Source organism: Colletotrichum scovillei, assembly GCF_011075155.1.
Source record: "Colletotrichum scovillei strain TJNH1 chromosome Unknown Contig00006, whole genome shotgun sequence".
In the NCBI taxonomy this organism is placed as follows: Eukaryota; Fungi; Ascomycota; class Sordariomycetes; order Glomerellales; family Glomerellaceae; genus Colletotrichum; species Colletotrichum scovillei.
This window is the reverse complement of record NW_023336264.1, coordinates 3,560,830-3,586,708: the sequence shown is the minus strand read 5'-3', so window position 1 is coordinate 3,586,708 and position 25,879 is coordinate 3,560,830. Positions and strand designations below refer to the sequence as shown.

The 25,879-nt window shown below is 54.1% G+C and overlaps 3 protein-coding genes across 3 annotated transcripts; all 3 read left to right on the top strand.

The window, feature by feature from the left end:
• The first annotated feature begins 187 nt into the window (after positions 1–187).
• HER10_EVM0003666 (3-hydroxyacyl-CoA dehydrogenase) lies at positions 188–1,621 on the top strand. The gene is made up of 3 exons (XM_035473332.1): positions 188–547; positions 614–713; positions 768–1,621. Exons 1-3 carry the CDS (start codon positions 413–415, stop codon positions 1,496–1,498), a joined length of 966 nt encoding a protein of 321 aa, XP_035332412.1. The 5' UTR covers positions 188–412; the 3' UTR covers positions 1,499–1,621.
• A 21,329-nt stretch (positions 1,622–22,950) lies between these two features.
• On the top strand, positions 22,951–23,823 carry HER10_EVM0000570 (homeobox domain-containing protein; the record flags this gene model as incomplete). The annotated part of the gene is made up of 2 exons (XM_035470345.1): positions 22,951–23,627; positions 23,682–23,823. 2 exons carry the CDS (start codon positions 22,951–22,953, stop codon positions 23,821–23,823), a joined length of 819 nt encoding a protein of 272 aa, XP_035332054.1.
• A 436-nt stretch (positions 23,824–24,259) lies between these two features.
• Positions 24,260–25,245, top strand: HER10_EVM0005825 (homeobox domain-containing protein; the record flags this gene model as incomplete). The annotated part of the gene is made up of 2 exons (XM_035475429.1): positions 24,260–24,581; positions 24,638–25,245. 2 exons carry the CDS (start codon positions 24,260–24,262, stop codon positions 25,243–25,245), a joined length of 930 nt encoding a protein of 309 aa, XP_035332687.1.
• Between the last annotated feature and the right edge of the window lie 634 nt (positions 25,246–25,879).

The following is a 25,879-nucleotide window of genomic DNA, read 5'->3' as shown; positions in this document are numbered from 1 at the left end:
GACGCGATGCAGCGCGTCCTAACAGAAAGTTGCGTTAATTGGCCCCACCTTGTGTGTTATCGATACTGAAGATTAGATAAGGTCCATGTATGGCGCGCGGACCGAAAGGTACCTGCTTTAGCTCTGGGCTTTGGGGCTTATTAGGGGGCCGCGGTTAACCTCGGGTCATGGACAGCATCATGGCCCTGAACAAGCAACGACATCTGTCCACGGACTTCCGTTCTGTACTTCAATCTTAACAGTACTTCAAATCAGACTCGTAGAGTTTTATTCCCCTTATCATTTATTGTATCTTGCTCACTTACTCCTCGTGAACTTCCATTCAATCCCTCACGCGGCCACAGCGGAGCTTACTCGAATATCACCGAGATCTTAATCCCTGCACACTCACGTTTCGCTCACCTTGTTAACTATGGCGACTTCAATTGCTCGCGTACGGGCGGTGGCCAAGCTTCCAGGGCAGCTTCGGACATTCAGCTCTACTCCCAGAGTTGCTTCTGCAACGGGGGGGGTGAAGCGGTTGGGTGTCATCGGTGCTGGGCAGATGGTGAGAGAGCTCGCGAATTAGCATGTGAATATGCGGCATCCAGAAAACTGACGGGTTCAAATCTAGGGACTCGGCATCGCGCTTGTGGCTGCTCAGAGAGCTCAAGTTCCCGTAACACTTGTCGATGCAAACAAGACGGCCTTGGATAAGGGTCTTGCATTTGCGGGTAAGTATTCAACGACACACTGGTAACGAGTTTCGTTCGCTAACAACTCAACAGAAAAGCTTCTTGCAAAGGATGTTTCCAAGTCCAGAATCACACAGGAACAGGCCGACAAGGCCCGCTCGCTGTTGTCCCCAGCCACGTCAATTGATGAGCTGTCGGATGTGGACTTTGTCATTGAAGCCGTTCCTGAAATCCCCAAGCTCAAGTTTGACATCTTCTCCAAGCTGGCTGAGGTTTGCCCGAAGCATGCCATCTTGGCCACGAACACTTCATCCATCTCCATCACCCGCATCGCCGCCTCCACCACCCAAGACCCGACAGACACCTCCGCGAGCTCCCGCGTCGTCTCAACCCACTTCATGAACCCCGTCCCGATCCAGAAGGGCGTCGAGATCATCAGCGGTCTGCAGACCAGCCAGGAGACGCTGGACAAGGCCGTCGCCTTCTGCAAGGCCATGGGCAAGGTCACCTCTGTGTCCGCCGACTCCCCCGGATTCCTCGCGAACCGTATTCTCATGCCGTACATCAACGAAGCCATCATCTGCCTGGAGACTGGCGTCGGCGACAAGGAGTCAATCGACGCCATCATGAAGAATGGCACCAATGTCCCCATGGGCCCTCTGCAGCTTGCCGACTTTATCGGTCTGGACACCTGCCTCGCTATTATGAAGGTTCTTCACGAGGAGACTGGTGACTCAAAGTACCGGCCGAGTGTGTTGCTGCGCAAGATGGTTGATGCTGGTTGGATGGGAAAGAAGAGCGGAAAGGGATTTTACGACTACTAAAGCAGAGATGGGATGTTGGAGCTGATGTTGAGCAAATTGGACTAATAAGTCGGACCATCTAATACGTAAAGTGATAGATAGTTCTCAGTAGTAAGCTCAAGAATTGGATACATCGCAACGCACAAGACATTTGTCACCATGAAGTAAGTCTTTGACTTCACGCATGTCCACGTGCGTTGAATCACAGATTACATTGACGAAGCGAACTGTGTATTCTCACTTGAAGCAGACTCATCCGAGCTCACTCTGTCAAACAACTATGCACGCGGGAACTCCTCTAGTTCACACCAACAGGCTCAAAAGCTGATGAGATGAATAACGGGTATATATATGCCCTAGGTAACAAAATACCCGTACAAGCACTCAAATTGGATGGGTTAACATCATCTGATGACTTGAACATCTCAAAATAATAGCGAAAAACGAACCCATAGTCTCGCACATTCTCAAATGATAATAAGTAATAAAGTATGAGGTACTACCTATGAGTGACAAACCCGCCAGAGTCACGGACCAATTTAGGCGTGACATGAGCCAGAAGGTTCAAAAGCTATGGCAGCCCAAAAAACTTGGGCGGCTCTGACCTTGATGACTTCGCTGTTCGGGATGTTGCTGGTGATGCGGCTGAACGGTCTAAAGGGGTGCCCTTTTTCAGCAAAAGCTCTGTATAGTTAAAGAGTCTTGTTGCAGGACTCAGTCAAGGAGATACGTATATGCTAGTATACGCTAAAGGGGAAGTCTTTCTGGGCGCCTATGATCACTTTGGAAGAAGTGTGAGAACAGACATATTTGCCAGAGGATCCCATGCTGCTTTCATCTGCACATAACACTACCATTGGACCCAAGTATCTTTGGAAACCCATATTGAATTCTTCCAAATGCCTTTGAGCTACGAAAGAGTGTACACGCCTGGGCGTCCAACTCGCTGCAAGCAGTTCCCTCCAAAACATAGACAGAACCCATTCTGAACTCATTCATTGGAAGCCAAGTTTCGACTACAGCAGCAATTTCCGAGCTCAAGGGGCGGCAAGTTTCGAAAGTAGGTGCAAATAGGGGCTAAGGTTTCCCCCCGACTCCTTTACCCCAGAGTATTCAAGGCTGGACTTCAGGACGGGACGGGATGTCAGGCCATTGAACCATCCACAGCCCACCATCATTTGTTTTAGAAACACATCAAACACGTGGGAATCATGGAAACATCTTGAGCAAGTGGTCAGCCATAGTTACAGCACGTGAAAAGACACCAAGTCGCGGGTTGATAACCTCTATTCGCCACCCTCGAAAAGGGGTAGCGCAGGGAACTGGATGTTTCTCGCACGAGATGTATTCTCAGAATGGTAAGTTGAACGAACAACATATGTACACTTAACAGACGCATGGGGATACTTGTGTTTCTCTGAAGCTTAGATCCCAGCTCCGAGATATTCATCAACCTGCAACATCTGGTCGAGTAAACCAAGGTGAGATAAACAGTTCAAGGGTCCCAATTGCTGGTTATTCACCACCAGACAATAAGTCTCGGCAAAGCAATGCTCCCACCGGCCGAGCTTCAGAGAAACAGCAAACTCAGATGGTATATGTATGGTATTCCCGCAAGGTTGAGGAGCCAAAACATGTCATGAGGGGGTATGAAGCAATACCAAGAACGCGGCAATCCTGCCAGACTCTCAAAAACTTGAATAGGGACCTCCATAGCTTCCAAGATGGGCCGAAGCTATGAATATCATCCGGTCTACACTTCTTGATTCAGGAATAAGATGACATACGACGATGATGTCGTCCCGTCATGCCTATCCTCCCCCAGGAACAAAGACCAAAAAAAGTCATCCGAACGAAGCCCGGTCCAGAACTGATCTACACGTAACTTGGGACGGCAGTTCACAGACGCCCGCAACGTTTCTTCGCCACTTGGCCCCCCATATATACATCGGATTGAGAGTTTCATGATCTACGGCGTGCCGTGCGTGCCTGGCACAGAGACAGGAAATCTTGGTAAGAGGTAAACAACATCCACGGGAAAACATGATGCTAGTTTCTCCGGCATCGCCAAACGATGTCGACACATCTGATGGTGGCATGAGAGGGGGAAAATCCGAAGCCAAGGTTAGGTTGGCCCAGCCCCGTTCCACGTGGTTTCTGTAACTACGCATGACGACGTCGAACCTGTTTACGTGGGAAACCCGAACGTGCCTGTCTCGACGCGAATCCACGTATTCCCATCCCGCCCTCTCAGCCTCCACCCTGACTCCCCCCATCTGAAGCCGAGCCAAGAAGCCAGGCCGCGGTGTGGGGTTGTGTATCGCAACCGTGAACGGAATGGAAGAAGGCAGTGCAGTTTGAAAGAGACTTCCCGAGAGAAGAGAGACCAATATATCGGACACTCGGGACAGCGGGAGGGCAAAACGAAGCGGCGTGGGTCACGCTGACCTCCGAGGACTTGTGGCTCCCATCCCCGAACACGCACGCGTAGTTGGCCAAACGCCCGCCCGCCACCGGGGGACATGTGTAGTCCGAACCGAACAAGACGTCGCCGGTGTGCGGGAAGAAGGGGCTTCTTCTCCTCCCGTCTTGGGTGGGAGCCCGTCCCAAAGCCCAATGCCGAGTGGGAGGTGTCAAAAAACCCACCAACGACAAGGAAAAAGGGCCACGGCAAAACTTCAAGTGGTTGGACGAGTTTGGCAGCCCTTTCCCTCGGTATAATGCCTTCTTTCGAGCCTCAAATGAGCGGCTGATCAGGCAATGAGAAGCTAGAGCTACGATTTGCCTACTATGAACCACCGGATCCTGCGCTGCCCGACCGTCTCCGACGGCAGAGATCACAAATCCTCCCTCCCCTCTTCCCTCCTTCCTTGCACCATGCTCTCAGATCCGAACATCATTGAAGGGAGATTTACCGGCCGAACGTCGATCGTTGATACCCCCTCCCCGCCTGGAACGAGCCTCCCTCCCGATGACGAGCAATCCGTTTGTCACGCATCCCCGAGTCTCCCGCGGCGGCCTCTACAAACATGCAGACACACACATACACATACGCACACATACGTAACAAGCTGGCCCCCCTCCCCTTCGTTGGACCTTGGAAAGACTTCCTTTTTCGGGAATGGTCACGATGTGAAACGCGGCGGTGCGGGGGAGCAGAACAAAAGAATTGGGCTTGCTCCAGATGGACGGGAAGACGCGTAACGTCTGCAACACTACGTAGGGAGGGATTTGAGGGCGAGATGGAGAGCCGCAAACGATAGCAGCCATGGCATAGAAAGGGAAGAGAGGGGTGGTAGACCATTCCACCCATCGTCAAACATGGCGAGAAACGACGGAATCTCCAGCGGTTGGTGGATTCGAACCATGTGTGACGCGAAGGCTGTTTGGCAGCATGTAAATGATTTTCAAAACTCCGCACGCGGCACAGCCTTTTTCTCTTCGCGAACAATGAAATCGAGACCGAGGTCGCGCGTAAGTTCCCTCTGTATACCTTCGGGTTCTAGGTTTTGAGAGTTCTCTCATGCGCCCCTCCTCCTCAGCCCCGGAGAAACCTGTGATTTGTCGTTGGTTGCTAGACTAGGTTGTTGTGTGGTGTCAGCAAGGTAGTTTGCTATCACGTCGCCAAGAGGCGGTCGGTGATTGCTGCACCCCCGACCAACTGCTTTTCCATTCTTTGTCTGCGGGCAGCCGTCGCGGATGCGGCACGGGCAGGGTCTTTTTTCTTGACACGAACTGCCATCCTTGATCCTATCGGGAGGGATTTCTCGTCGACTTATTGGAGAGCCGCGCAAGGGACAATGAGCCAATACCCAGACCAACTAGACCCTGTCTATCACCAAAGCTGTCTAATACAGGCAAAGCACTTGCAACAAGCTCCAGCAGCTTCGCAAGATAGAGTACATTCAAGAAGGTAGAGCGGCGTTTGTCCCTGCTGACCATGTTCTAGAAGATCTATTGTAAGGTTCTGCAGCGAGGATGTAGACCAGACGAGTTTGGTGAGAGCTATAGTAGATAGCTTTCGCCGCGGGTTCCGTGATGGCGGGACGGGGAGGAAGACGAGGTCAGGGCAGGGCAGGGCCTTGAAAGTTGGCGCAAAGAGGCCAGTCAAGGGCACGTGGTGATGGTGGTCATCTCGATGATGGCCATGCCATGCCATGCGGTATGCCATATCCACGATACGATGGATGAACCGAGCATGGCATGCATGGCGGGGATGAGCATGAGCAGGTTCGGGGAGGAGGGGAAAGCTGGGACTGGCCTGGGCTGTCACTGGGCTGACATGGGGCCAAAAAAGAGAATGTGTGTATAATTAGCCCATCGATGATGCTATTTCGAACAGATGGGCCATGGGCCATGGGTCATGGGAGGGGGGTCGTCGGGGAGGAGGAATATCAAGTTGGGGTTTGGTTGCAACGCGGATGGAGGTGTAGTGGGCTCAAGACGGAAGATGTGCGTGATGGATGTGGCAGGATGATGGGACGAAAAGTCACGAAATGGGACTGATGATGGCAAGAGGTTCGCATTGAAGTGACGGATGTGGAATGGAGTATGGAGTTTGGGATGAGCGGGAATGCCGTCGTGCCATCGGGTGTGGTGTGGTAAAACAGGCACGGCAGTCGTCTTCAGACGTTAGTCGTCTCAAGTCAGCCTTAGCAACCCCAGTTGGGAAGGCAGCCAACTGCCAAGCACAACCTATGGGAAGTCACCAATTGGACCAATCGATACTGGTTGTTACTTCCTAATACTATCAAGTGCAGTCAGACGGACGATGAGGTAATCATGCAAGGTACCACGGCTTACCTTAGCATCGTGTGTTAAGCCCAAGGTGTATCCGTACCTACTTCGTACAAAGGTAGGTAGCCAGGTACTGCGTAAGGTACCTTACTACGGACACGTATGAATGGCGGAATATGGTAGTGTGTCGACATCAATAGCATCACCCGTATTATACCTGCCTTACCTTACGGCTTGGCCTTGCGGTCCCTTCTCACAGTGAACTCACGCAGTAAGGCGATTCTACAGTAGAGTCTAGACAGAAGCGAATGACACTAAGTAGTGTAACTTTCCCCCATGTCAGGATTCGCCTTGGCCCGCCCAGATAATGCCTGGCGATTGCGACTCATAAATGGGGTTTTAAGATGTGCTAAGACCGACCCTAACGCGCCTTTGCCGAAAGCTGGGCTGATGGAGAGTTGAGGTTGGTTCCATTTCCCCCAATGACTTTCCAGCTGGTTGTCTATCCTAGCTGGGGACTCTTCTTAACTCAGCTCAACTATTGAATACTCTCTCTCTCGGTTCTCCAAGGCTTCCCGAACAACCTAACCAATTCCCCCCCCACCCTTACCTTACTCGAGTGACAGCAACCTTCCCCGTTGCGTGCAAGGCACCAGGCACAGGGCCACACTACAGCGAGAAAGCTGCCTTCACTGCAACCATAGTCTGCTAGGGGTATACAGTAAGGCACGGCAGTCCCGGGGGTGAACTTCTCAGAGCCTCTCGTAGCTATACGGCACACCCAGGGCAAAGACAGGGCAGGGCCGCCGCCAGAACCTGGGGACCAGGGATTGACACTAAAATTGGGCGTGGACATCGAGTGGGCATGGGCAAGCTTCGGCGGAGTAAGGCCCGTCAAGGCCGGCCTCTTTTTTCTTGTGTTGGTGAGTTGAGTTTACTGAGTTGTAGACTTTGTTGTTGTCTGTTGCTTTTTTTTTTCCTCCTTCGCGAGTTCCATTCCCCTTCTCTCATTTCGGAGGCTCCTCTCTCGGAGTATCGTTTCTGAAAATCCCCGTGCCGTTTCCTTCTCCCATCCCCGTCTAGGTTCTTCTTCGGGGAAAAAAGAATGGGGGAAAGTGGGGGATTGGGACCGTGAGCACTCTAAGAGGCGGTTTGAAGGCGGTGGGAATTTCCATCTCGCTTTACGACTGCAAGGAGCGTTGCCTCACAGACGACACCCAAGAAGCAATAACAAAATCGAGGGGAAACTCAATTCAGCAGGTAGAATTGCTACCCGTCCAGTGGTCACTGGTCACACATACACACGGTAGCCAGCCACGCCATGCGGAGGAAGAATGCCAAGACAAAGGGGAAACGGGGGGTAATGGGCAGAAGGAAAGAAAAATAGAGGGGATCCGTAACATGAAGAAAAAGGAAGCAAAAAGGATCCGGCAGTGGTGGAAAACCCGAGTGGTGGAGTCGAAGCAAATACCGGCGGCCGGCAGCTTCAAATCTTGTGCCGCGGCCTAGGCCATGCCATGCCATGCCATGACAATCAATGACAAGCCTTTCTTTGCCCTTGGACAATGATGGTCCAATCCCATTGATAGGTACCCGCAAAAAGGAAGGAAATGTCCAGAACGCACCTCAACCTCGAGTTACTGTGTCTTATGTGATATTCCCTACAAATAATACAGTCCGGCTTCCGTCATCGTACCCACGATACCCTCTCTCACCCTGGCGGGAAATCACAGGAATCCAGATTTCAGGGCCCCCAGTGCTCACCCTCACCCTCTATACTGGGAATCGGGACGCTGGAACAGTGGACGCCGCAACGGGATCCTCTTGCAGTCATTACGGATGCCGCCTATCTCTGATGACACTGTCGCAGTCCAGGCCGACGTGCACTAGCACCGCGTCCGTGAGTTGCTGCAAGCAAGTATCCGCACCCATCCTCATCCGCACGACAACCGGGGAGCAGCTATCTCTCCACCGCGCTGCGACCTCCCGTCGTCGACGTCGACTCAAGAGTTCAACCCATATCCACCCACTGATTGCTTGGTGGAGTGAAAGATGGTGGAGAGCGCGATGAGCCTAGCGAGGTCTATTTCATTTTCAACTTCTCATCAACCCATACCCATACACCCAGGGCCAGCACCTTGGCGTCCGTGTCGGTGTCTCCAGAATCCCAGAGTCAGGGCAGAGAGGCTCATCTGCCCACGCTGTCAAGGGTTGTTGCAAACTCACGCCTTCTCCGCCTTGTCTTGTCAGACGACCAGCACCTGAATCGCCGCGCATTAGAATCGTCGTGAAGAAGGTTTAGCACCATGCCTCATCAGTAAATGATCACAGCCGATGATAGGAGTTTGACAAACGCAACAAGCACTGTTGCTAGTGTACTTCGTGCATCTGACGAGACCCGCATCGCATTCGCACGAGTCTAGCCCGGTGTTGCTGGAATGCCCAGACATCGGGTTCCCGCTCGTAGTTGTCGCATTTCGAGATTATTCCACATGCACTCCGCCGCCCGCATAGAAGACGACGTGAGCACTGAGTCGTTGTCGTTCGGGTTCCTCATGCTGGGACTCTGCGGATTTGGGATTTGACGACAAGTCATTAGGAACAGCCGGCAGGAACATCGGAGAGTGGGACGGTACGAGACGAAACGAAATGAGATGGGCGCAAAGTCGAGCTATCGAGCTTCGTCCACTCCGAAGCCGTCGCTCTCACCGTCAATGTCACGACGACTAGACTCCAAAGCCACCCCGAGCCACGTTGCAGAACAGTAGAACCTGGGGCTTGGCGACAAGGCTGTTTGTTGTTCTGATTCACGGGTTCACTGGTGAGCTCAGAGCTCCAAACCCAGAGCTGAGACCGAGGAATGCGAACTTGGAATGAGTGTCTGTTCCCACGCCCACAAACCGGATCCAGAGCCGCGGTTCGTAAAATAACGTTCAGTGACACGGAGCGCGGTGAGGTAAAGCAAGCTTGTTGCGACGTCTCACAAGGCTCAGGCGCAGGGACTTTTTGGCCTCCCGCTCGTCGGATACTAAGGTTAGGCGCTCCATAGTGTAGATAGACAGTTGGCGGCGGGCGAATAGATGAGACCGGCCGATGCAATTCATTTCAAAAGTCAGATTGCCTTAGTGGGCGGGTATTCGGTGGTATGGTAAGGGTAGCCAATTTGATGAAAAACAATAACAGTAAGGCAGAGGCTGCTGCAGAGGCCGTCAAGGTTGACCGTCGTCGTGATCGATGGTGGCAGTGTTCGCAGAGGGTCCCTCTACAGGCAAGGTACTGTATCCGTAGACTGTTTAACTGTATCCGTACTCCGTACATCGAAGTTTCCAGGTTGAAGGAGCAATTCGTTGACCGCTCGACCGGGGTGATGCTCGTTGGTCGGGGCGACTCGTATATCCGTGTCCGAGGAGCTGGAAGGGTTCAGTGAAGTCTGTGAAGGGGGGAGCGTCCCGACTGGACCGGTGGCCTGGGATACCTAGCATGGGATACGTACCTGAATACCTTCTCACCGTTCGGATGCCACCTTACCTAATATCGTCCGATCGGCACCTTCAGCCTGGGCTCCCCTGGCCGTGCCTGGGAAGTGACACGGGCCCCGCTTTTCCTGGCTCTTTTCGGGATGTAGTGGTTAAGATGGATAAAAGAATACAATCAACTTGGGAAATGGGAAGCCGTTTCTCCACCCTTCATTTACGCATAAATGAATACGTAGTACCTACCTACGAACCTTGGACCCTCCACACCTCACACCCAAAACTGCCTAAACCCAATCCAATGTAGGTATGCGAACAACGCACCAAAGCTCGGCACTGGTACCCAAAAGTGCCCACGGCGTTGCAACGGTGCCGGGGGAGAGACCGAGTGAGGACCTCAGAGCGGTTGAGAGTCCCCGTCGCGGACGACCATCGAAACGGAGCAGGCCCGCTGACGACCGAATACCACTCTGGTTCCTTCCGGAGAGGTGGGCGGACAAAGTTGCAACGAGGTCAAGGACCAAGACTCGAAAGAGGCACACACGCACTGAAAGGGACAGATGCCCAGAGAGAAAGAGGACAGAATGGTACGTCAGTGGTAAGACGATGGCCCTGCCGAGCGGAGGCTCTTACAAGATACCAGTCCCCCCCCGGCCTCGGCCCTTGAGTCCTTTGATTTGATTTCTAGATCGCACCATCTCCGGATCCCGCGCATCTGAAGCATCGGCAGACGTCTACTAGGTGCCTCGCGTCATGTCCGCCGTGCCGTGACCACCGCATTCCATAGCCAGATCCTATTCTTCCATGATCCATCCCATGGCGGGCGGCATGGCCCCGGTCTTCACTTCGGCTTCTAGTGGACGGAATCACGAATACGCATCGAGAGCCTCCATGAGGCTAGGGATCATACGGACCAACGCGGACTACGGACAAATTCGCAAACTCGTTAGCTTGACACAGTCCGCGATGGGACCATCATCATCCATGACCTTGAATTTTCGTGGCCGATACCGCCATGCACGACAGAATCTTCTTCAAGGGAGTCCACCCCTTTTTGCTGCTTCGGTATCAGCATGCTAGGCAAGCCTCTGATTGCAAGCTTGTCAATGTCGTCTGCTTGCGAGATATCCGCACCATGATGCAGCAGGGGCCTTTTTTGGAATTGCCTCATTTGGTTTGGTCGCTGCCCACAAGAACCCCCCGTGCCAAATCTTCCACTGCTCAGAAGCCTTCCTGGGACCCTGGAAGCTGGCACTGGCAGATATCGATATCCGCACACACCGCAACTGCAAAACCCGGGCACGTCTTGGCAGCCATGGACCAGCAGCGATGCCCGTTTGCCAACTTGTCGTCAGGTCCCTGAGCTTTCATCTCGTCTTCGGCTTCATCGTCTCCACAAGCGCACGCACATCAACGGTCCCATTCCAAGTCATGGCCTCACGCTTGAGCCAGTGCAAGGTGGTACCTTTGTCTTTAACGGTATCCATCGCCCGCATCTGCCATGAAAACTTGTTGTTGAAGACTTCAAAGTTCACGGACACCAGATACCGTTGGTGGCATTCAGGGTGCCAAGCAGCGATTCAACGAAAAATCTTGCCCCCCTGCCCCCTTTCACTTCCCACGTCTTGGAAAAGTTGGGGATTCAGGACCGGCACTCGAAAGGCTTGTCGAGGGGAGCCCTGCTCGCACTGCAGCCGCACCAACCAACCCGCTTGACCTGCTCGTCCCGTCGCTGGTGTGACAAGCCATGCCGAGCAATCGGCCACCCGTCTGTCACCTGTAATTGACATGGCCTCGTCGAACAAAGTGGCAAGTTGGTGCTTTTTGCTCAAGGCCGGGAAACTCTGTCATCGCACGGCCGCTAGTGCTCGCCGACCTTGAGAAGACGACGCGTCCCGGGACCTCCCTGTCCAACGGCTTTCAAGCCTGCTTGCCTCCAATCTTGACCGAATATCTCGCGCCCTCGTTGGTCAGATGCGCACCAAGGCCGCCCACAACTCAGACCGAGCTTCTCCCATCACCGCAATGCAAGTCCATCGCCGTGGCGAAGACCACAGCCACGCGTATTGTGCGTGGTCGGGCGCGGTCACAAATGCAGTCGCACATGGTCGAATCCTGCAACCTCTAGACATGCAAAGGCTTGCGCAACAGCGATGCTAGCAGCTCAGCAGCCTCGGCGATGAAAAGTTGTAACTTCAGCTCCACTTGACTTGGCTTCCAATCACCGTGGAGACACATGACTCTGGGGTGATTGGAAGATTCTGAGACTTCTGAGGGCAACCTTCATCACCGCAAGGGGCACTGGAACCGAGGGCATTGACTTCGAATGGCAGGTAAAGGCGAGTCCAATACGACTGCAACCCTCGAGTCCTATTCATAGCCGCCCGAGGTCCACAGTGCCGAGGGTGACGAGAATGGGCTCAGCGGACCGGTCACCGACGACCAGAGTCGGGGAGAGAAACCTACGTTGGCTTCAACGGCGCGGATCGCGATCCATGCCATGTCCTCTTCAGCCCATGTTCTTCGCCCATACTGCATGTCACTGGGCATCAACAGAAGCGCCGCCGCACTCGTGCGCATCTGTCTCGAATTCTAGACGCGATACGGATACAACACCAAACCATCCGCACCCACCACATTCGGCCTTTGCTTGAAGAGCCTCAGATGCGCCCATGCCCGGCCCTGGTCACCGGCCCCCCGGTGCTGTCTCTGGCGGCACAGGCGTGTTCACATAGCCGCTCCCCGAAACTGCATCTATTTCCGCCGTCGACGCGGCTACCTGCTCGTGGCTGCGGCTCTCCGTCGACTTGACACAGACCAACGATTGCTCCACGAAAGGCGGGTGAGGGTGGATCTGATGCTATTTTCTGCTTGTACGCATCGAATAGAGTGACTGTAAGCAGGCAATGCAGGTTGAGGTTTCGATCCTCCCAAGACTCTTGAAAGACATCTCACGTTGTACAAACGGACCCGACGACGACTTTGAGGTCATCACCGGGTAATCGCTGTTAGTCGGGCGGCGGCCAGCGTCCGCGCCGTGACTCGAGTGGCCACAACCGCAGCCGCAGCAGCCGCATCCCGGAGTGTGGCTGCTCTCTGGTCTACCGTCTTGGCTCCCTTTGACTTTTACACGCCCTAAGTTCGTAATTGCAGCACTGCTTATGTGTTTGGACGAGGTGGCGGGATGTAGAAGCCGGGAAAGCAAAGGGGAAATAAGCAAGTTGTCCCAGGCCTGCAAATGCAGTATCCATGTCTGCGTACAGATTACACAAACACACGCACAAACTCCTTGTTTTGCAGATCGCGGTTTAGACAAGAGTTGCGTTGCGTTGCGTTGGTTCAGCCAATGTCATCTCGTACGGGCGTACGTACGAACCAACCAACCGACTGTACTGAACTGCCGTTCTCCAATTTCGCCGTTGTCGAGGAGGCAATCAGAATCAATCTTGCATCTCCGCATACCAACTTCAAGCCACCAGCTTTTCTGTTTTCTTTCCCTCCTCCCTCCTTGCTCCAAGGCGTCGTCACTCCTTGCTAGCGCATTGGGCATCCTAGGATTCTTCTGCAGTTTGATGCCGGCTTCGAGTACCGGCTGCATCCACTGTTTGTCAGACAGGTCAGGTTGGCAGGTCCAACGACAACGATAGATGAGCCGAGACTCGAGACTCGAACGAGATTATCGACAGTCCCTGACTGACGCGGACTGCAATCAGCATGCACCTGCAATCCCAAGGCATGGCAACTGAGACACGCCAAAAGTCCCGCCTCGCTGGATCAAGGTGGATTGGAGATTTGCCAAGACTCTTGGAGGGTGAAGGTGATGGGCAACACGCAGGTACGCCAGTTAGCGTACTGGTAGCCACACGCATGCCGGGATTGCTGTCGAATGGGCAAGTTGTAACGAAGAGATTCTCGCGCGCGCGCGCGTCTGCAGGGGGGCGTGGAACGGCAAGTTTGGACGAAGTGCTCGCTGAACCATGGCCCCACGGTTGCCGCGCTGTCGGAACCTCTTGGATCTCCCTAGCGCGTCTGGCTGGCGATTCAGAGATCTCTGGGAAGCAGAACCAGGTACTCCCTGACAGGCCCTTGTGTCAAGTTGATGGCCCGACGGGGCGCCGGTAGATTTGGCGCCCTTCTGTCTTTCCCACCCGCTCCCTGCCACACCGAACACGCCCAGTTGTCCTCCGGTTCGACTCAGGTACCTTGGACTTGAACAACGGGACTTCGGGTAGCCCGCGAATAGCTGTTGCAACGGCTGGCGAGTGGCTTGCAGACTGACCAAGTTGTGTACCGAGCGAGTCTCTCTTCGGATTTGCCTGCGATCAACATCAACGGCAGCCCGATCTTGAAGCAAGTCACCCTGTCCCAGTCGATGGTGGAGCTGTGGTGGTATGTCTTGCCTCTGTCTCTCATGCCTTGGCTTCCTCGGAAAGCTGTACGCTACCTATGCGACGGAGTAATTCGTACGGACTCTCTGTATTACTACAGATATTCGTACAGACTAAGTACGAATACAGATGCAGCGTAAGCCAGCCAGCCCGCCGTCCTAACCAACAAACAGGCAGCCTGCAGGGCGAGGCTCGCGAGCAAAGCAGGGAAAGCAACAAGCAGTAACATGCATTGACGGATGTGGCGTCCGCGAACGTTCCCGCGTCTCATAGATGGGCCTGATGGACCTTGATGAGCCTGATACCTGACGCCCATCACCCGTTCCTCTCATCTTGGAGCTGTTCTTTGGGATCAACACAGGCATGGCACCATTCCCCAACCCGGTTGGAACAACATTTTGAGCAAAGTTTGGGAAACGGCATGCACATCAAAGTCCACCACGATTGCTCCTGTCAGATGGTCTTGTCGTCTCTTCTCCTGCAATGCGTGCAGCAGTGCCGGAACGAAGTCCACGGGTGGCGTTCCTGTATGGCAGCGCACGCCGCACACGGACGGCCGTCGCGGAGATGGATTCCCACTCTTCTGCGCGACGAAATTGGACAGGACCCGGCGACCGCACGACACGATCCACACACCCGTGGGTTGTTGACCCAGCCTACACGCAGCATTGCTCTCTTACGCTTGGCCCCATGGGTTGGGTTGCTGTCGGTTTGCTGTCCCGATGACGAGAGCAAAGGGCACCGGGGCCGGGGCAAGCCTTAGCCAAGGCAAGGGCAAGGTGAGGCGAGACGAGGCGACGCGTCCGAGAGTCAGAGACTCGAGAGAAGGGAAGTGAAAGGACCGGGCCATCATGAGATTTCCAAGAAGAAAACACACCGACAAAAAAGCAACAGAGTGACAACCGACATGTCTTTTGGTGTTACGTCTGTGGCCATTGTGCCCCATTTTTCGCTCTCTCCCACTCGGTTTCCGGTGTAAGAAGCTGGTCAATTGGTCATGCTGGATGTCACTTTGGACGGGCGGTAACTCTTTGCAAAGCAAGACCATTCCTGTTATTCGTTCGTCTCACCATTTTGAATTTTCGAATGTCTGAATTTCAGATGGCAGCAGGCTTCCCTCGGTTTGAAGATCCTGCGACCGAGGACATCCCCGAGCGGCAGAGAGTTTGGCATTGCCAGGCCCCCGACATCACCGACAACGCCGCGCCGCCGAGTCCGGATCTTGTCATTTTGACTTTGGGGGTTCATCCTTACAGATATTCTACACATATGGTACGGGATAGATGGGCTAGGCATTTTTCCGTATAACGACTGTAGACTCTGGTGACGTGAGAGGCATCAAACGGTACACTAGCGTGTAGCTAGGCCGTTAGTCCCCCTCGCTTTTCACACTCCGAGTACAGTCTCGTCTCGTCTCGTGATGTCTTTCTCTGTGTGTGTCTTTTACCCATCATCAGCCACACACCGATTCCTGCATCATAGTCATCACGCATGGCGGCCGCGGAGGAGCGAAACGAAGCGGATGCGATGATGCGAAAGTGGGATCCCCTAATTCCCCATCCACATCACCAGCATGTAAGGTACATCGCTTCCCCCCAAACCCCTGCTTCGCTCGCTCGCATCGCTCCGCGGGGGAAGAGGGAGAGCAAGATGATGGCTGGCTGCTCTGTCACTCTGGCAGGCCTGGCCTGATGAGGGGCCTACGATCACCCGTCCGTCGTCGTCGCCGCCGCCGCCGCCGCCGCCGCCCCTGTACAGATGACGAGGAAGATCCCTTTTTTCTGATGTTGCGTCGATTTGCTTGCTCTTCGAGTCTCTTCTCGCACCCAGCCCAACGCTGATTTGAACGACCAACGACTTACCCCGGTCCGCAAGCGTACCCTGGCATAGGATGAAACCACGGTTCGTATGCTCTTCCCCTCCGCTCTCCCCCCCTGGCCGGAGGATGCCAGATGGAAGCCTTCTACGGCCAAATCTGAGCACGGACATTTAGCAGCAGCAGCAGGTAGTTGTTGTCTTGTCTGCAGTGTGTGCTGCAGGCAACGCAACGCGGCTTCAGCGCATGAGGAGTGAGGTGCAGTGCAGTGCATTCAGCGGGAGGAGGATCATGGAGCGTTGTCGTTGGTGTTGTGTATTAGTCCCACGCCCCCTTATTGAAGGTCAAGTGGACGACTGTTGCTGCTGGCGAGAAGTGAGTAAAAACCCCGACGGCGACGGCGCCTATGTGATGTGCGTATGACCTGTATGTAGGCATGTATGTATGTATGTATGTATGTATGTGTGCATGTATGCTTGCTCTCTCTCTCTGTGTGTGTGTGTGTGTGTGTGTGTGTGTGTGTGTGTGTGATGGATTTCCCTCCGATGAAGGAAGGTTTCTGGTTCGTTGGTTCCTGGAGAACTGAGAGATCTTCACTGCTCATTGCCATATGCTATCGTTCTAGGCTCGGTCGGTCAGCCTCCTTGTGTTTGGGTGTGTATGTGTGAGAGTGTGTGTGTTCCGAGCTCCGTTCTCCCCATTCTCACTTCTCTCTCTGTCTCCCCCGCTCACTATGCAAGGGGGGAAGTGGAGGGGCGCGGTATGCAAACTCGAAGAGAAGAGCATAACTCGACGGTTTTTCAATTTCTGAATCTTGCGGGGAGAGAGTAAGAGAGTGTGAATGACGTTTGGTTTAGGGGGTACGGATAGACGAACAACGCATATGCCGTCATTGTCACCCGAAGCGTAGTAAAGTAGAAGAGCCAAAAGAAGAGTTGCAGTGGTTGACTGCTTCTTGTTTACCCGTACCCCGTATCCCTTTCCTCCTGTTCTGAGGGTAATTACAAAACTTTTCGGCACGCGAGTGATTGGTCCTTGCATGAACTTGTCTCTCTTGACTGTCTGTGTGTACGGCTAGAGACAGGACAGGACAGGACAGGACCAGACAGACACGGCTCAACTTTTTTGAGATGATCGGCAGGTTCGGTAGCTTGTTGGGAATGTGAAAATCGTTCCCGAGGCGAGTGTGTGTGTGTGTGTGTGCGAAAGCACTCAGGCACTCACTCGGACGGTAGTGTAGACCAGATGGCAGAGGAAGGGCCCAGCGAATTCAGGTACCGAGACACCACACCGCAGATACAAGTGCCATCATCCATGGCTAGGCAAGCAAGCAAGCAGCAGCTTTGGATCATGTATGGATGGATGGAGTGAGGAAGAGGTTACACCGTGACCCCACCACGAAATGGGCGGGAAGCATCGCGCGCACCATTGCTCTCTCTCTCTCTCTCCCAAGACTACTCCTCCAAGACCACCAAGAGGTAAGACGAAAAGGAACAAAGCTCGGAGGAAGGATGAGCCCTTTCAGCCTACGGCTCGTTCGGGCAGCTTTCCAACCTGACCTGACCTTACCCAGCACCAGTGCGGCACCACCACATCGACGCATCGCATCGCTCGCTGCAACGCTACCGCTCTTTTCTTAGCTTTTCGCTTCTCATGCTACCCTTGCTTGGTACCCCGGTACGAAGTACAGCTCTCGTCGAATGTGGTGCCTCCTTTCGGATTTCCCTGATGGAACAGCACGCACATACACGCGCACACAGACACGTTCACAAGATCACACCAAAGAGTACTCTGTACTTTCCAAAACTCTCGGCATATACCTCACTGCAACATACATTGGACGTAGTAAAATGAAGTACCCGACAAACTGCTCAAACACAAAGCTGGAGAAGAGCTTCCCGTCGTTCCTAGGGACCGGGTGGCCCATGTAAGCGGCCCTGACGCCCGTCGTTCGCAACCCCTCCCCACGTCCATCGCGGCATTGACGAGCGTGGCACCTCTTCAGCCTGGCATAGATTGGAAATGACCGGGACTTTGTTTTTTTCAACAACAGCTAAGCTAAGCTAGCTAAGCTAGCCTAGCGTCCGATTTTCAAACACAGCTTCTCTCTCTCTCTCTTGTTGCTTTCTTCTTCATGTCTCTCTTGGTCCGATCGAATCAAAATGCACGTGGAGATTGGAATCTCGCGGACGTGCCGGACAAGGCCCGCAGCGCCAGGTCAGGCACCCCCCTCCCTCCCCGGAGACTTCAATATTCCAAGTGCCGTGCTGTCAGAAGAGAAGCTACAGGAAAACTAATTAACCAGCTTTTTCGTTCGGTCACGTACATTTGACATATTACACACACGCCGTAGACTAATCTGACCGCCTTCCTTTCCGCCGCCAAACTCGTTCGATTATTCCGGGGGGAGGGTTTGGCTCCAGCACGTCACTCACCATAGGCGTGTTGGAGTAATAACCTCAGTTTGCGTTTGCCCGTTGGCTCGTTAGCTTAGTTAGCCCTATCTCTCTTTTCCCATCTTAAAATCTTTCGATAGCGGTAGTGCGCCGCGCCAAACCGTGAGCTTAAATTACGCCGCTTCATCACGCCAGATCAGACACATTAATCACACAGACGGCGCCTTCGTTGGAACACTTGGAAGCTCGTTTTCGTTGTTCTACGCGAGCACTAGAAGGCCGCTACCGCTACGTTGTAATCCACTTTTGCTCTTGCTCGAGACCACTAAGTTTCCTGCAACACGGCAAACAGGGCGACTTAGTCAAGGGGCCGATGTACACAAGATTGGAAGTGGACCGCAGCCCAAAGTATCCGTACCCGGTGACAGCTTCTGGCAGACGGGCTCGCTCTCAGTCTCTGTCGCCTGTCTGTTCTTGGGTGGAGAATGTGGAAACTGGAATTGAGGGACTGCGGGCTTCGAGAAACCGCATCTCTCCTCCCCTGGGCCCTGGCACGGGGGGGAGAGAGACAGAGAGAGAGTACTCTGGAGTCTGTGAACATGCTTTTCTCACTACGGTGGGGAGGTTTGGCTTTCCGCTCATCCCATACCCAAGAACCACGAAGATAGCTTAGTGTAAGGAGTAATAACTTGCGTGCGTTACGGCGTTGTGTTCTCTGTACGCAACGTGCAGGGCCAAAAGACATGCGCGTTCACTGTTTCTGCCCTCTTCTAAAACATGGCTGTACAACAAGCGCGGCCCCAGATTCGGTCCAGATTTGGGAATATTTTGGTTCACCTCCGAAATCAAAAGAGAAAAATCCCACATGGCTGACACGCCGCCGTTTTCTCCCCCAATTCCGCCTCGGAAGCGGACAGTTTCCCCGTCTCCCTTTCCCCCCCTTTGCTCTCTCTGTGCCTCCTTGAATCTGCCTTGACGGACGCTGTGTTTTGCGGATAGTTAAGGTTTGTGTGTGCGTATCGACGTGTGCCTGTATCCGTTGAAAATGTCTGTGTGTACCCTTACCAAGGTGTGTCTTCCACAGTTCGCTGCTCGATGTAAGACTGGGCAGCGGCGGCGGCGAAAAGAAAGAGGTCTTGAACCGAGACGAGGAAGATCGACTTTCTTGGAGGATCTGCTCATTGTCCGTCCATCCCCTTGCCTCGCCAAAGGCAGTCTGCCGGGGTCGGGAGTCATCCGTCGCCCATCAACCCATCACCATGCCCATCGCTTCTGTGTCCGTACCCGTTACCCGTTACCGTCCCCTGCCTTGCCTCTGTTCGGTTCTCCTCTCTGGCCGCCTCTTGCTCCAGTCCTCGACCCATTACCCAGTGGTCTCCCCGTCGAGGAAGATATCGACGATCGAGGGTGTCCGTGAAGAGACATTGACAGAGTGAGAGACAAGATAATCCACTCGGCCGGTCAGTCATCAACTAAGTTGCCGCCGTCAGTCAACACACAGACGAGCGCCAATCTTCCAAGAGTCTATACGGCTTCTTGCTCGTGACTGCGCCGTATCTCGCGAAAGCACTCGCTGTCTCTCTGAGTCTCTTTCTCGTCCGGCCCCCCTGCAACTACACTAGCACACTACCGCGATCCTTGTTCTCGCTCGCTCTCACTCCCCACCAGATTTCCCTACCCTTCTTTTTCTTCGCGGCCGGCCAACTCAATAGGCGCACACCTGGGGCTCACCCTCCACTCCGTCCCGCTTCCCTTTGGGACGCCCTCCCCCGCAGCAACCTTTCCTCAGGCCCTTTTTTTGGTGTCCGCAGTGGGATGGGGACCAGAAAGCGAGCAGAGAGAGAAAAAGTGAACTGTGAGAGAAAGCCAGAGAGCTCCAGCAGTGACCGCACACACACACACACACACCACCCTCCTCATCGGCTCATCCACCTCCTCCGGCTCCCCCTTGATCGATGATCTTTTCCATTGGCCGTGGCCTCGGCCGGGCTTCTCGACAACGGTCATGCGTTCATCCGTGGAGTCGACACAGAGCTAATGTCACAGAGGATCCAATGAGCGTCATGCAGATATCCCAGCCGAGATGCCTCTTTCGCTCCTTGATTTCTTTTTTTTCTTACTTTTCCCGAGCCGTCTTTTCGATTCTTTCTCTCTGCCGTGTTGCGTAAGTACGCAGTACCAATGTGTGTCAAAGGCTTGCTCGAGAGAGAGAGGCATGTAGGTATGATGTCGGAGCCTCGGAGGAGGAGGAGGGCCATCTGTCCCTGTGCAATATCGCGTGTATCCGTAACTTGTAAGTACACAGGGAACCTTGAGGTGGTTTGTGATCCCCCTTCGCCTCGATGCGAGATCCATAGTATCATTATTTTTGGGGCCAAGCAGTCAAACCTTCGGCCGCGCCTTTCGGTGCCTGTGCCTGTGCCTCGCGCTTGTGCCCGTCTGGTACCTGAGCTTTTTTTCATGAACCCAGCTCTGGGTTCAGGTTCAGGTTCTTTTTTTGATCTCTCTGCGGCCGCACCAAGCCAAGGGCCAGAAAAATTTACTGGAAAATGGGAACAGGCGCGGGAAAAGGGAGAGCCCCCGTTCAACCCTGTCTCATTCCCTCCTCTCCATTGCTCCAAAACCGCCCACCTGGTTCTGTACTGATTCGTGTGTCGACATCAGCCTGCCTATTCAGGCCTTCGCAGACAAGGTGACCCCGTTTCACCATGGGCTGCTCAACTCTGCTCAGCTGGCACGCCGCTGCAAGAAATCTGTCATCTCAATCTAGGATATCTCTCTTTTTTTGCCTTTACCAACACGGGCCAAGGGTTAGGTATCTCCCTCACTCTCTCTCACATACACACACACACACACACACACACACACACACATACTATGTACTCTTTCTCTCTTTCTCTCGCTCGCGCTATGCCGTGCTGGGTTGGTAATGACGGAATGGTGTTGGGTAGGTTATGGGTTCCAGGACATTCAATGGCAGCACGGCATTAGCCATTCAGCCGAAAATCTTAAGGCCATGGGCTTTGGTGATATAGCTGCTACCATCGTCCGGTTCGTCTGTCACCTCGCTTTGAGCGATCCCCCAGGCTCAGCCCAGGTCTTCTTCTCGAACACACAGGGTGGACACTGGAAGAGGAGGAGTAGTAGGGTACCACCGTGGGAACTTGGTAGTGCTTGGGAAGAAGACTGGACGTGGTGGACGGAAATATCCACACCCATACCACATTTACACGCACAGATGCATGTGGCTCAGCAGAGCAGCAGCAGCATCAACAACAGCATCCCGCGACAAGAGCAACGGCTGGTATTAGCTGCCCACCCACGTTCGCGCGTGCCCCGACTGACTTGTTGATGCCAGGAACTGCTGCTGGTGCTGCTGGTGCTGCTCTCCCAGACCACCTTACCCACCCCTCCCCCTACCCTACCCTACGGATCCATCCCCTCCCCTGCAGTCCCCTTCCCTCCCCGTCTGTCCATATCCACATGGACAAATCTACACCCACGTCCACATCCCAAATACACACACCCACGTCCAGGCCGGGGGCCTGGAGCCTGGCGGCGGCGACGGCGGGCGGGCAAAGCTCGATGCCATGGCATGCCTATCCGTACCCGCCTGGCATGGCATGGCATGGCATGAGCTGCTGCTTGTGCTTCTACTTCTGCTTTCTCTGCTACGGATACTGCTGCTGCGGCTTTTCTCACTCGAGTCGGCGAGCCTTAAACCATGCATCGGGTCCCTTTTTCAACCATCTCATTCTCCACTGCTACGGTACCTGAGTACCCTCTTCACCCCAGTCATCCTCGTCCTGCTCGACACCACCAGTCAGGTACCGAGTACCCTCGAACCCTCGTCGTTGAACCAGCCGTCATTCCTCTCCCCCCATCGTGGCCAGCTGCTGCTGCTGCTGGCTGCCCGTGCTGGCCCTGGCTCGAGTCCCAAGTCCTCCTGTCCGGATCCAGCCTCGACATTTCTCCGTGTGGATGGCCGTACCCTTCGGTATTAATTCCACCTCTGTCAAACTAAGGAGCAAGGGCTTCCTTACAAGACCGCCTTATTACAACCACGGGTATCCTTCAGACTTGCCATACATAACGGGGCCTGTCAGTTCCAGGCCCAGGAACGCCTCCCAGTCGATCGACCCCGCCATACTATCAGTTGGCACACCCTCAAATTTATACAATATATGATCGATCCTACCTCGTGGGACCTGGGGTAGCCAAGTCCTCTTTCCCTTTTTCATCATCTTCTCTTCCTTTTCCCAAAACGACTTGACGCATCAACGCATCATCCTCTCTCTACATCTATATATCACTCTCACTCTTACACTCTCTCTTTTGATTAACTTGTTAAGAACCATCTCGGGACGGACCCAACTCCAAGGCTAGACACCTTGACCTTCCGATATCAACCTTACCTTGAATCATCAACATAGAGTGCTATTATATTACCACTATCGGTTGCTTTTGTCGTACACCTTCTAGCTCATCTAGATCTCGACAAACATCGATAGCTTCCAACACAATCCCTCCAAACACTCCTTTCCCATCTGTCCTAGATTCAACCTCATCTCAGGACATTCTCTCCAGAGAGATCCAGATCGTCCTTGTACCAGCTCGAAACAAGACAACCACCTCATAAACCGAAACCACCACACCTGTCCCAATGCTTGTTACCAGGCAGTTTGACACCACCGAGCAGAGCCACTGGTCCTACAGCAAATTTGAGACTCCCCTCCACAAGGCCCCTACCACTCCTCCACGCATGTCGAACCAGTTCGAAGCTCCGTTGCCCACGCCTCCCGAGTGGCAAGGGCAACAGTACTCTTACCTCCCAGGGCCGGAAAACAACGTCTTCTCCCAGGCGTACGGAGCTGGCAATGAGACTTCGGATGCGTCGCAACCTCGCACTGCAACCGGCGCCCCTGCACAAGTAGAGATCCAGACGAAGCAAGAACCCGGTCTGGAAAACCGTGGTACAGCAGACCCTCTTGGACTTCGTCAAGTGAAGCAGCCCACTCCGGAAGACGAGCCCGAGGACAGACAGCAACAGCAGGAACAGCGACAGGCATCGCAGTCCTTGGAGAAGACCGCAGAGCCGGTGTCCCAGGAACCAACGGCATCAACAGATATGCAGGGCCAGACAATGATCTCAAACCCGGCTTCATCAGCAGAGCTCGGTGCCGATGCGCCTTCATCCCAGATGGACCATGACGAGGGTAGCTTGAGCAAGGACGAGGACGACGATGTGCTTGACGATGATGATATGCTCGACGACGGCGATGGAACCCCACAGACGGCCGCAGAGCGAACAGCAGCCCGGAGGAAGATGAAGCGTTTCCGGTTAGTCGGAGCAGCCATGAAGCATTGTTAGCGGCATACTGACCACAATGACAGTCTCACACACCAACAGACGAGATTCCTGATGAGTGAATTCGCCAAGCAGCCTCACCCTGATGCCGCCCACAGAGAACGCCTCTCAAGGGAGATCCCCGGCCTGAGCCCTCGCCAAGTACAAGTCTGGTTCCAGAACCGGTGAGTCTGCTCGCAACCTAACAACCTCAAAGAGACGGTGGAACTAATCCTGTTCACCGAATAGCCGTGCGAAGATTAAGCGTCTCACAGCCGATGACCGTGACCGCATGATCAAGATGCGTGCGGTTCCCGACGACTTTGACAACGTTCAGGCTCTTCACTCCCCCTACGGCGCGGTCCACGGTCTCAACACTCCCATGTCATCCCCCATGAACTTTGGAACACAGTCATACGCCGACCACATGATTCGTCCTTTGATGGTCGACGTCCGCAGGGCAGAGGGTGGCGAGGAGCACATGTCGTCTACGGGACTCAGCCCTGGATTTGGAAGCATCGGATTTACTCCCCCGGGAACCATGAGCAGCCCGGATATCCTGTCTCCCATGACGCCCAATTCGACTGGCGACCACCGCTACGGCTACGGCAGCCACCTGTCGCCCATGGGCCCCGGCCCCCGAACCTCCAACCCCTTTGCGCGACAGGGCGCCCTCGAGAACTCCATGTCCATGCACCGTGGCCAGCCGAGCCGACCTCTCCAGCCTCTCCAGCTCCGTGAGACCATGAACCGGTCAAGGTCGGACCTCAACTCTCCTCTCCGCTCCAGCATGTCCTGGAAGGGCGACGCGATCGACTACAGCACATATCACCATGGAGCCGGCGGAAGCCCTCAGCTGAGTGGAAGACAGCAGTCGGTCTACCAGCCAGAGCAGATGAGCGGCCCCTCGAGCAGCGGCCTCCCCTACGAGTCAAGCTCTTACTCCAGTATGTTTTTCAACCATCATCTCATAGAAAACTAGTGTCACTAACCCTGAACGTAGGCAACAACTCACCTCCCGGCATGAACTACTCGAGCTTCCCCGGCGGCCCGCCAAACCGCCTTCGCGCCCGCGCCTCGTCAGGCACTCTCGGCCTCGACCTCCGCAACCAGTACCGCTCCGTCGGCTCCGTCCCGCCCCCAGGCCACTCTCCGGCCCCTCGCGCCACCTCGGCCCAGTTCGCCTACACCTCCAGCCTGCCCTCGGCTCCCCTCACCGCGCCCGTCGACTTCTCCCTGCCCCGCACGCCCGGCGCCCGACCCGGCGGCGTCCAGGACTACTCGATGCCGCAGATGAGCGCGCCCATCGCCGCGCCCAACGACTTCTCGCAGGCCTTCCACGCCAGCATGAACACCTCCAGCTCCAGGACGCCCATGCGCGACACCTTTGGCGGCGGCGGCCCGATGCCGCCTCAGCACCCCCCTCACGGCGCCCACAATGGCGAGTACGCCCACCAGCAGCAGCAGCAACATCACCAGGAACAACAGCGAGGAGGAGACGAGTACGGACACGAGTTCGGCGCGCTGAAGAGGAAGAGAAGCTTCTCGAGCGGAGCACCGGCCGGCCCTGGACCCGCACCCGGACCTCAGGCATACGGAAGCACAGCATAAAGAGAAGTAAAAGAGAACCAAAAAAGAAAAAGAAGAAAAAAACACAAATCTCATGTGGACCATACTTGGAAAGTTGGCCAAAACCCCCAAAGATACCCCAAGGCAAAGGAAGGGAGGAAGAGACAAACGGAAGGGGGGAAATCCGGAAACATTTTGCTTTGGTTTTTTGGGTCGGAAAATCTGATACTTTTTACCTGTTCTTAGAATAAGGGGTATGCGAGCGCGCTGCTCCAACGACATGACTCTCTCTTGCGTTTGTTGATTTTGGTTTGGCCTTTTTTTGGTTTTTTGGTTTTTCGCTTCTTGGGTTTCTTGTATGATGAGACGAAAGCTCACAATTTTCTGTCTTTCTTGTTTTTGTCTTTTTTTTTATTTTCTTCTGCTCTATGCACATATTACTTTTTTGGCAACTCCATATATCCCCCAAATGACATACAAAAAGGGACCTTTCTGTCTTTTACTGCAAACTCCTCTCTATCTGTTCCTTTTCCTCTTGAGTGCTTCCCAAGGACTGGGTGTCATGGTTTTTTCTGTTCTTGAAAATTTGTGCTCTATCAAAATACCCCCTTCTCCAAACGTCAAAACGTATCTCGATGTGATTTTTTGGTTTCCATTTTGAGTTTGATAGCAGAAT